The sequence below is a fragment of the Poecilia reticulata genome, linkage group LG21 (assembly GCF_000633615.1).
Source record: "Poecilia reticulata strain Guanapo linkage group LG21, Guppy_female_1.0+MT, whole genome shotgun sequence".
Lineage (NCBI taxonomy): Eukaryota > Metazoa > Chordata > Actinopteri > Cyprinodontiformes > Poeciliidae > Poecilia > Poecilia reticulata.
The window spans coordinates 1,699,625-1,710,057 of record NC_024351.1 but is presented as its reverse complement, the minus strand read 5'-3'; the positions used below and the strand labels follow the sequence as shown (position 1 = coordinate 1,710,057).

The 10,433-nt window shown below is 43.7% G+C and overlaps 1 protein-coding gene across 4 annotated transcripts in view; it reads right to left on the bottom strand.

Annotated features, from left to right (window-relative positions):
- LOC103457169 (T-lymphoma invasion and metastasis-inducing protein 2-like) overlaps positions 1-10,433 on the bottom strand; it is a 46,793-nt gene that overhangs the window by 18,194 nt on the left and 18,166 nt on the right. For all 4 annotated transcript variants that reach the window (XM_008397135.2, XM_008397134.2, XM_008397133.2 and 1 more), the window contains 6 exons: positions 9,147-9,230; positions 5,861-6,886; positions 3,570-4,005; positions 2,885-3,060; positions 1,923-2,147; positions 578-763 (listed from right to left, as the gene is read on the bottom strand). In XM_008397135.2, the coding sequence (XP_008395357.1) occupies positions 578-763; positions 1,923-2,147; positions 2,885-3,060; positions 3,570-4,005; positions 5,861-6,880 (2,043 nt within the window). In that variant the 5' untranslated portion in view covers positions 6,881-6,886; positions 9,147-9,230. The remainder of the gene's footprint in view (positions 1-577; positions 764-1,922; positions 2,148-2,884; positions 3,061-3,569; positions 4,006-5,860; positions 6,887-9,146; positions 9,231-10,433) is intronic.

Genomic DNA, 10,433 nt, shown 5'->3' with positions numbered 1-10,433 from the left:
CTGAACAGGTTCACACACACCTGAACAGGTTCACACACACCTGAACAGGTTCACAGGTTCACACACAACTGAACAGGCTCACACCTGAACAGGCTCACACACACCTGAACAGGCTCACACACCTGGAGGATTAAACCCAAACTGTACCAGACTCCTAAATAAAGGATTTATCGTTTCTTAATGTGATTTTACAAAATATGAATTGAAACATCTGGAAAGAAGGAAAGAAGGGAGGACAAGAAAAAATTAAAAAGAAGGAAGGAAAGAAAGGAAAGAACGACAGGAATAAAAGGAATGAAGGCAAAGAAAGGAAAACGGAAGGAGACAAAGGAAAGGAAGGAAAATTGAGAAAGGAAAGTGAAGAAGAGGAAAGAAAGGAATAAGAGGAGGGAAAGAAGGCTGGAGGACATGAGAAAGAAAACGAGGTAGGACAGAAGGATGGCAGGAAGGACACAAAAAGGGAATGAAGCAAGGAAGCAAAGGAAGGACAAGTCAGTTTTTGACAACAAGAGAGGAATGAAGTAGTATTTCCTTCCAAGCTTTTCAGAATAAAAGTCATGTGTTAGCAGCTTCCTACCAGAGCGTGGAAGGAGGAGACGGAAAAGACTCCCAGTCTTCCCAGTGCGGCTTTGGAGGGGCGGCTGGCCACGGCCAGGAGGCTCTTTGGGTTGGGCAGCTCAGAGCCCTGCAGGCTGGACTGGTAACACCGGAGCCGGAACAGGTCCAGGTTCAGCTTCTCCAGGTTCTGCTCCCACTGCTGGATCTGAGCAGCATCACAGGTCCAGTTAAAGTTCTGACAGGTTCAGATCCGCTGGGATCAGATTTACCCCACAGTGAAACTTTCCACTTTCATTCTTACACCAATAATGTTAAACCTGCAACTTTCTTAAGTGGAAAGGAGGAAATTTGTGACCATATATTTCAGTTTGTGTTGCTGAAAAGTACAGAAAATGATAATTACCCAAATTATCATTTGAAGAGTTAATTTCTATTAATTAATTACATTGATTGTAACACGTAAATCTTTTACAATGTTTTCCTTTTCTTTTCTTTTTACAAAACAAAAGCGCTGATCTGGAACCTTTATATTTACATGTTTCTGGTACGCCCATAAATCTGACGCACAAGTGACATTATAAGAGTTTATACCTGGAATAAACATGCGAAGAAACCAGGACTTTAGCTTAATTGTGATTAATTGATTTGATGAATTGATTTGTGTTAAAAACCTTTTAACACAAATAATTACCTTTAATTTTTACGTACTAAAGTTCCTGCCAGAACTTTGTATTCATGCGTTTCTGGTACACCCATAAATCTGATGCACAAGGGACATGTTGCATATTTGTAACTAGATTAAATATGTGAACGCTACAGCTGGGACTCTAATCAAATAGTCCCAGCTCTATTGATTGCATACATAATTTTTATTGAACATATGCGCCTACTGTCACACTGAGGTGCAATAGAAATTATGAACATATGCACCTAATGCAAAAATCTAACCTTCTGTTAGTTTTTTAACAGAAGGATTATATAAAAACTATATATAAAACTAAGAACTGAACCAACCAACTCCCCTTCACATCTCAGAAAACATTTTAATGATTTCCCTCCAGTCCTTTGGGAAAAGGAGGGAATCACCGTAGCAACCAGCGACTGGCTACTTTTTGTGTCTGTTGGATTTTCAAAATAAAGCCACCGCTCCAGCTCTTTCAGAGCTAATGTTGCTAAAACATAAAAAGCTTCATCATTGCTGGTTGCTGCAGCCGTCCAACACATCTGGACGAGGCGTTGACTCACGCTGAGACATTTTCCTGCCGTTACATAATCCGTTCTGAAGTTTCGCCTCTGACTCAGAGCAGGATGCCTGCTGCTGCACTTCTGCAGCTCTGTTGGATCGGAGCGGCCCGGTTCCTGACCTGGCTCTCCACCGCCCGCCGGTTCTTCTGGTCCTTGATGATGGACAGCTGCAGCTCGGCCATCTTCTTCATCTTCCCGTCCATGTCGATCTTGTGCAGCAGCGAGCGGCTCTGGCAGCGCAGCAGCCGCAGCGTGTCCTCCTTCCCCTGACGCCTGGCCAGCAGGGCGGCGCTGGCCGAGTGGATCGCAGTCACCCAGTTCTCCAGGTCCGTCTGGTTAGTGGCCTGACAGGAAACAGAGTTAGCATTAGCATTAGTATAGATCTAACTTCAAGCACTGCGAATATGAACCTACTTAGAACTTCATTTAAAAAAAAAACTTAAAGACGAGGCGAACAGTTGCAAGTCAACAGAAGAAGAAGCACGACAAGATGGCGGAGGATGAGATAAAGCAATATGAGACAAGATCTAACGAAGTGAGACGAGACATGAAGCTGAGAGAACGAGAAGAGATGAGGCAAAGTCCCATGAAAAGAGAAAGGATGAGACGAGATAAAAAGTGGCAACATGAGGTTTGATGAGGAAGTTTGAGATAAAACAAGACAGTAAGATGAGACGAGACTTTTACTGATCAGTAACTTCAGAGTAAAGCCGGTTCTTCATTCCAGGATTTTCACTGAAGTCATAAAGATTCAGTCTGCTGCAGTAATTAGCAGCGTTTGTGACTCCCATTAGACACTTTCACTGCCTCCTCCTCCTCCTGTAAACTCTCTGCTGCTCAGTTACTCTGGGAATAAAGAAATCCTCCCTGAGCTCGTAAAGCTAAAAGGGGAACAATTAGGGCGACCCGAGTGGTTTTAAATAAATCAGAGGTCAACAGTGGATCTGCAGACGAAGGTCATCTGACAGACACACACATACATTTTCATGGTGTTTTCCCCCAAATTTACAGGCTGGTTTCTGCTCCTGTGTGGCGTTTAAGGACACAGTCAGAGTGTGGGACGTTTCAGACGTTCTCTCACCTGGAACATGTAGACGTCTCCATGTGAGTTGCTCAGACAGAAGACGTGCTCCCTGCGCGGATGCTCTGGCACGGCCTGGACGATGCTGTCGTCCGCTAGCAGAGCGTAGCGAGGAGAAAGGTCCTGCTCGGCGCCGCTGATCCGCCCAAACGTCGCATAAAACAGCAGACTGCAGCCTGAAGTCATCGATTAAAGACTGATTTAATGCAACTCGTTCTTCAATTTTCCACACAGATTGTTACCTTAAAAAGGAAACTAAATCTGATATGTTTAACTTTTTATGATCTCCATCCCTTTTTTGTCCTTTCATTCCTCCATTCCTCTCTTCTTCCTTCTAATCCTCTTTATATTTAGTCTCCTCATCATCATTCTCCCTCTTTCTATCACTTTTTATCTCTCTCATCCTCTCACATTGCCCTTCTTGACCCTTTTGAATCCCACTCATCCTCTTCGTTCCTCTTTACAATCCCCTCTTCACCCTTCTTTCCTCATTCTCTCTTTAGAAACCCTGTCATCCCTCTATATTTACATCTCTTCATCATTCTCCCTTTTAGGATGTTTTTTATCCCTCTCATTCCCCTATAATCCTCTTCCTGACCCATTTTCACCCCAGTCATCATCTTCATTCTTAGCAACCTCCTCCTCCTCCTCCTCCTCCTCGGTCTCAGACGGATGAATGAATCACCTTTCAGTGTGACCCAGTAGCGCCTCCACTTCCGGCGGGCGACGAGCTCCAGCTTCCTGTCCTTGCTGACAGTGATGAGCGCTTTGAAGTAGAGCCACCCCGCGCGCCGCACGGCGCCCTGATCCGTCTCCAGAAACCCGTCCAGATCTCCTCCAGCCTCCTCTTCCATCTCCTCCTCTGCGTCGTCGTCGTCCTCCGACGGCTCGGTCCGGTCGGCCGCGCCGCCGCAGCCCGTCTCCAGCTCCTGCATGAAGCTCCTGTAGACGTTCTGCCGCTGAGCGTCGCTGCTCTGGTTCTGATTCGGGCTCCTGGAGAAGTCCCAGTGGGCCGGAGGGAACTGGTTCTGGTTCAACTGGAGGAGAGGGTTGGAAGTCCAAGGAGCGCCGCCATTCAGGCTGCTGATGAAGACGCCGGAGGAGTCGCTGCTGTGCGGCTCCTGCAGGGAAACCAGACAGAAATTTAGACTTTTCAACTGGACTTCAAGAAGGGCTTTCTGGGGCAGTAGCCCAGGGCATCAAGTTTTTGGGGCAGCCCAAAGAACTTTACTTTATACATTATTAGGGGCATCAAAATAACAATTCATGCAGGAAGTGGACAGTAACTAGTTACATTTACTTTTTGCAAAAATATTTACTTTTAGGAGTAGTTTTACTACACTGTACTTTTTACTCTTGACTAATATTTCTGAAAACTAGACCCACTTAAAGTAACTTCACTGAATGAAAAAACAAAAAGAATCATCAGACGTTTCACTTTAAACATTTTAAAGTGAAACATCTTGTTTATGCACTAGTTCTTGTTATTCTAATAATACTTTGATACGACGTAAAGTACTAGAAGTACTAGAAGTACTTTATGACACATACAGTACATTTATATTACTGTACTTGTAGATTTAGTTTTGCACATTTAAAAAAAGTAAAGGTGTTTCATCTGAAGCTTTCTTATTAATTATCTATTTATTTTTAATCTTTAAAATAGCAGAATTCGCAACTGTGTATTTTTGTTTGCAGTATTTTAAAGTATTAAATCAGATATTCTGATTTAATACTTTAAAATCGGTACTTAAGTAGCTTTTTAATAAAATACGTTTTTACTTTCACTTGAGAAATTTCTTGGATGGATACAAATATTTTGAAGTAGTCCCACTCACACCTGGGTTCAATTTCAAGTAGAAATTTAAATTTGATCTTATTCTGGAGTAAATTTGTTATGTATTTCTTGTATGAATTAACGTGCCTCCCTCGTTTTAATACGCTGTCATTATGGTTAATTATTGATGGTTCTGGTGGCCAGTAAAACGACCTGTCAGCATCGTTCTCTCTGCTTTCTGTGGGTTTATTTGCAGAAGCTGTTTGGGGTTTATGAGCTGCTTTTACAGACCAACTTTTCCTCCTCATTACAGCTTAATGGGTGTGAAAACACTCCAGTCGACGTAAAAAAACAATCTTTAGGAAACAGTGAAGCGACTCCACCCATCGTTTGGATGACATTCAGGGATAAAAATTATAAAAATATGTTGATGAACAATGATGTGGATTGTTTTGGTTCCTTTTCAGCATTTAAAATGTAGAATCAGCTTTAATCGCAGAGGAGTTTGACTTTGGTTCCACTTTGATCTCAATTAATACATTCTAAATATAAATATAGAAAAAAGGAAAATAAAAATAAAGGATTAGTTGTAAACAGGTATTTAAAAAGTGCTTTAAATGTGCTTTTGGACCATACTAAATGAAACACTTATCAACATTTTGATGTGTAATGACAGCACATGTTTCAGTTGGTGATGAATTTACGTTTTTGTGATGTAAAGCACTTTGAACAGCTTTTTTTCTGAATACAAATAAAGTTAATTTATTACTTAAAAGAGATCTAAAAGTTTGCTAAAGTTTTAGTTCATTAAACCTTCTGACACAGTTAGATATAATGTCTAGAAAAAACTTTTAACTAAATCTAACTCCAAAAATATCACATTGCACAGTGTAGATTAATGTAAAACTAAGTTACAGGTTTTAGGAAAGCAAACAAATTTGTTTTAAGTCATTAATTCATTAATATTCATGAATAAATACCATTTCCAGTTAAAATTAAAATAGCCAATAGCATTGGCTATTTTTAGCAATACTGATTCATTCATCAATATGGGCTAAAAAGTTATGTGTAAGTTAGTTTTTGTCTTGATTCAGAAATACTAAGATATGTGGATTAGAAACTACACCAAAAATGCTTGGTAATATTTTATGTTTTTGCAGTGTGGGTACACATTTTCTCCAGAATTTCCAGGTTCTTACCTGGATCCGCCTTTTCTTGCGGCTCAAACTGCCCGTCCAGTCGCTCAGCTGTCGGATCCGACTCTTCAGGAAGTCTTTCCGGTTGTTCCCAGAGAAGACAGAGCTCACTGGCTCGGCTTTACGATTGGGCAGCGTGTGTGAGAAGTACCGCGGTTCGAAGCCGCCAGCGGACGGCGCCTCCTCCTGGATGACGTTGTCCATGGTTGGCAGCTGCTGCTGCTGCTGCAGAAAAGAGTCCGCTGACGTCGGAAAGGCTGGAAGCGCGTTGTGTCTGCTGTCTGACGGTGAAGCCAGGTTGAGGTCATGGAGGTCAGGCTGAAGGATGACGGAGTCCCCAATGCCGCTGTCCTCAGTGCGGCCGGAGGAGCAGCTGTTGTGGCCTTTGGCGCCCTCTGCAGGAGGGAACAGGAGGGCGGAGCTAAACCCAGGTGAGACGTCCTCCACCTGAGTGGAAGAGCAAGTGTTGTAGCCGCTGCTGGTGTCGACGCTCTGCCCGCAGACGAACACGCTGTCGGTGAGCTCGCCGGCGGCGCCCCAGGGCGAGTCGTACCAGGACCCCTCTGAGCTCAGTGAGCTGCCCTTGCTGGTGCGGTGGGATGACTCCGGGAGGAGGTTGGCGGGCGGTGAGCCCTGCGGCTCAACAGGAACCACCCTGGCGTTTGTAAACTCCACCCTCATGCTGCCATCTTTGCTGAGCAGAACCTTGGGACTGCCGCCACACTGCAGGGACGCCTGATCACCGTTAGCCCCCTGGAATCCAAATGGACTCCTGCGGCCGTCCTGTGTTCGGTCGCCTCGGTTGAACCTCTGAGGGGATCCTGCACTCTGTTTGGCGCCCCCTCTGGGCGCAGACTCGTACTGCCAGGAGGCATGCTGGCCCCGGTGGCCCTGGCCCCGGCTCTGGCTGCTCCGCCACCAGCTGCGGGCCGACGCTACCTCTTCCTTCTTTGCGGAGAACCTGAGGGAGCCGCAGGGTTTGACTGGAGAGCTGAAGCTGCTGTGACTGTCTGTGTTTCCCATGGCAACCTGGAAAATGACATCATCAACATGAGAGAGTGAGAAATTATTGAAAGTGGGAACTCTGAGCTGGGATGGACGTCAGACTTCCAATTGAGAAGTTGGAACTTCAAACATTCCCATCTCAAAGTGCAACTATAATGCAACACAAGGCCCATTCCCAGGCCTTTCTGATTCATAAAGTCTTCACTTTCATTTCCTACACTGCAAAAATACAAAATCTTTCTTGTTCAAATATTTCAGCACATTTAAAAAAGATAAAGCGAATCTACAGGTAACGTTTCAGCACGATTTAAAATTCTTTTAGATCAATCATTCCATAATAAATTAATTTATCAATTTTCTTCCTCTTATCCGGGGTCGGGTCGCGGGGGCAGCAGCTTCAAAAGGGAGGCCCAGACTTCCCTCTCCACAGCCACTTCTTCCAGCTCCTCCAGGAACCCCAAAGCGTTCCCAGGCCAGCCGAGGGACATAGTCCCTCCAGCGTGTCCTGGGTCTTCCCCGAGGCCTCCTCCTGGTGGGACCTGAACTCCTCACCAGGGAGGCGTCCAGGAGGCATCCTGACCAGATGCCCGAGCCTCAACTGGCTCCTCTCGACGTGGAGGAGCAGCGGCTCTCCTCTGAGTCCCTCCCGGATGACCGAGCTTCTCTCTCTAAGGGAGAGCCCAGCCACCCTGCGGAGGAAGCCCATTTCGGCCGCTTGTGTTCGTGATCTCGTTCTTTCGGTCATGACCCAAAGCTCATGACCATAGATGAGGGTGGGAACGTAGATCGACCGGTAAATCGAGAGCTTCGCTTTTTGGCTCAGCTCTCTCTTCACCACGACGGACCGGTACAGCGCCCGCTTCACAGTAGACGCTGCCCCAATCCGCCTGTCGATCGCCCGCTCCCTTCTTCCCTCATTCGTGAACAAGATCCCCAGATACTTAAACTCCTCCACTTGAGGCAGGACGACCCCCCTGACCCGGAGAAGGCACTCTACCCTTTTCCGGCTCAAGACCATGGCCTCGGATTTGGAGGCACTGAGCCTCATCCCGGCCGCTTCACACTCGGCTGCGAACCGCTTCAGTGAGAGCTGCAGATCACGTTCCGATGAAGCCAACAGGACCACATCATCCGCAAAAAGCAGAGATGCGATCCTAAGGCCACCAAAACGGATCCCCTCAACACCTCGGCTGCGCCTAGAAATTCTGTCCATAAAAGTAATGAACAGAAWCAGTGACAAAGGGCAGCCTTGGCGGAGTCCAACTCTCACCGGAAACGAGCCCGACTTACTGCCGGCAATGCGGACCAGACTCTGGATCATTCCATAATATTGGTGAAAAATGATTGTTTCCACTGGCAGTTTATTTTACTCGTAACAACATCTTTTTTCATATTATGCAGAATTTCACAGGACGAATAGTCCTGTGCACTGAACAGCTCTGGTTTTAACAGAAGAGCAGCAAAACCAAAGAAAATGTTGAAAAAAGCTAAACAGCATGAAGGAGAAATGACCTCCATGCAGAATGCTAAGATGGGCAGAAAAAGCAAAAAACAAAAACAAAACTAAATGTTAAAATTCAAACTGACATTCAAAAATACTTTATTTATCCCAAAGAAAAATTAAGTAAATCATCACCCATCCCCATTGTTAAGCATGATGGTGGCAGCATTATAATATGGAGAAGATGCATTTCTTCTGTTAAGAGTGGAAGGTGGACGCTGCAGTACCTGTTGTAGATTTCCCCTCCAAAACCTGCAGCTGCAACTGTATAGAAAAGTGGTTCTAAAATGTTTTGCCTCAAATGCACGCCACACTTTTCAGATTTTTGTTAAGGCTTAGACATTTTATTAAATGTTAAATTGATGGAACCCATGGTGATCAAATCAGACTGATAATACCGTATTTATAAAATACAGCAACAGCAACAGAACTGAAAATTCAAGGGATTAAAAAGCTGCAATAACTTTAAACTTTGACTAATTTTAACTCAACTATTCGAGATCAAATCAGAAATGCTGACATTAGATTCCTGATCAAATTAAGATTTTTCTGTTGTCCTTTTGAACATTTACTGATTATTTCACCGACCAATGAAACGTCTTTAACTCTGCTGCAGTAATTCCACCTGCTCCATTTAACATCCAGCTCTCTCTCTCTGTGGAATGAGCAGAAATGACCTAAATGACCTGAAATCAGTTTTATCCAGAATCAGGATCTCATCAGTTGATAAAATGAAACCAAAACTTTCAGTGTAAAATGATGGTGAAGATTCAGGATTTTTACCGGTTTTCAGATCTGCAGCTGCCTCTTCATGCTCCGTCCTCTTCTGCGTCCTTCCAGCTCCTCTCTCTCCCTCTTTCTGCTCATCTGTTGGGAGAACAGAGGGAGGGAGGGGCTTTGTGAGCTCCAACACACAGACTTTCCTTTTGTACGAACCCCTTCCCCTCCTCCTTCCCTCGCTCCTTCTCTTCCATGACGTTTCTGTTTCTGAAACCAGACCTTGTCCTCCTCCTGTTTATTTTGGTTTTCTGGAATGCTGAGCAATTTTCGCCTGGTTTTCTTTCCTTCTGCTCCTTTTTTCCTGTCAAACATGAAATCTGCAGGCTGAGCTCATCTGGCTGCAGCTGCTCAAGCGTTCAGAACAACGGAGTCCAGTTAATCATCAGCTACAAGGTGTTGCTGAGATGTTACAGCTCCCTCTGAATGTTTACTGAAAAATATTAAGATGCATTAAGCAGAAGGGATCTCTGACAACCTGAGGAGGATAAAAACACAACTGAACAGAACCAAGTCCATTTACTGAACTCCAGCAAATACTTATTCACACTTAAATTAAACAAAGTCTTTATGCCATATTGCTTTATCTATTAATGTAAAAAAACTCTGTAAGAATAATTTGTCTCCTGTTGGAGTTGGTTTTTAACACAAAACAAATCAGTAAATGATATTTTTCAGCTTGAAAATTTAAACATTTCCCCTTTTGTAAGACAAAAATGGAAAAGAGAAGAGAAAAAAGGAAGAAAAGAGAGAAAAGGTAAAAAAAAGAAAAAAGAGAAAAAAAGCCAGAAAAAAGGAAGAAAAAAGGGAAAAAGGAAAAATGAAAACTGCAAAGATAAAACAAAAGACTAAAAGTGTCTTACTGACAACTATATGACACAGCAAGGCATTATCCAGTTGGATTTGAACTTGCAACCCTCAAAGCATCACTCCAAACTCTCTCAATCATTTTTGAATGAACACTTTTGCAGAAATATAACCGTATGTGGCTGTCTGCCTATTCTGAGTTCTGCATTCACAGATTTTTCTGTGGAAAGTGACTCAAAATTATTCATGAAAAATTTGCAGATTTTTTGATAGAGCATATCTAAATAGTTCCATAAAGAAAATGCAACTCTGGAATCTGAAATATTACGTTGCAATGCCATTTGACAAACTATTGGCTGACATTTACAAAGCAGCCAATCAAAGAGTGCCATTTATTTTCCTTTATGCTGATTGGATGAAACCCCAAGAGTGCAGATGAGGAAAACTGTAGATTTTTTGGTAGTGCCAAAACAGTTTCAAGTTTAC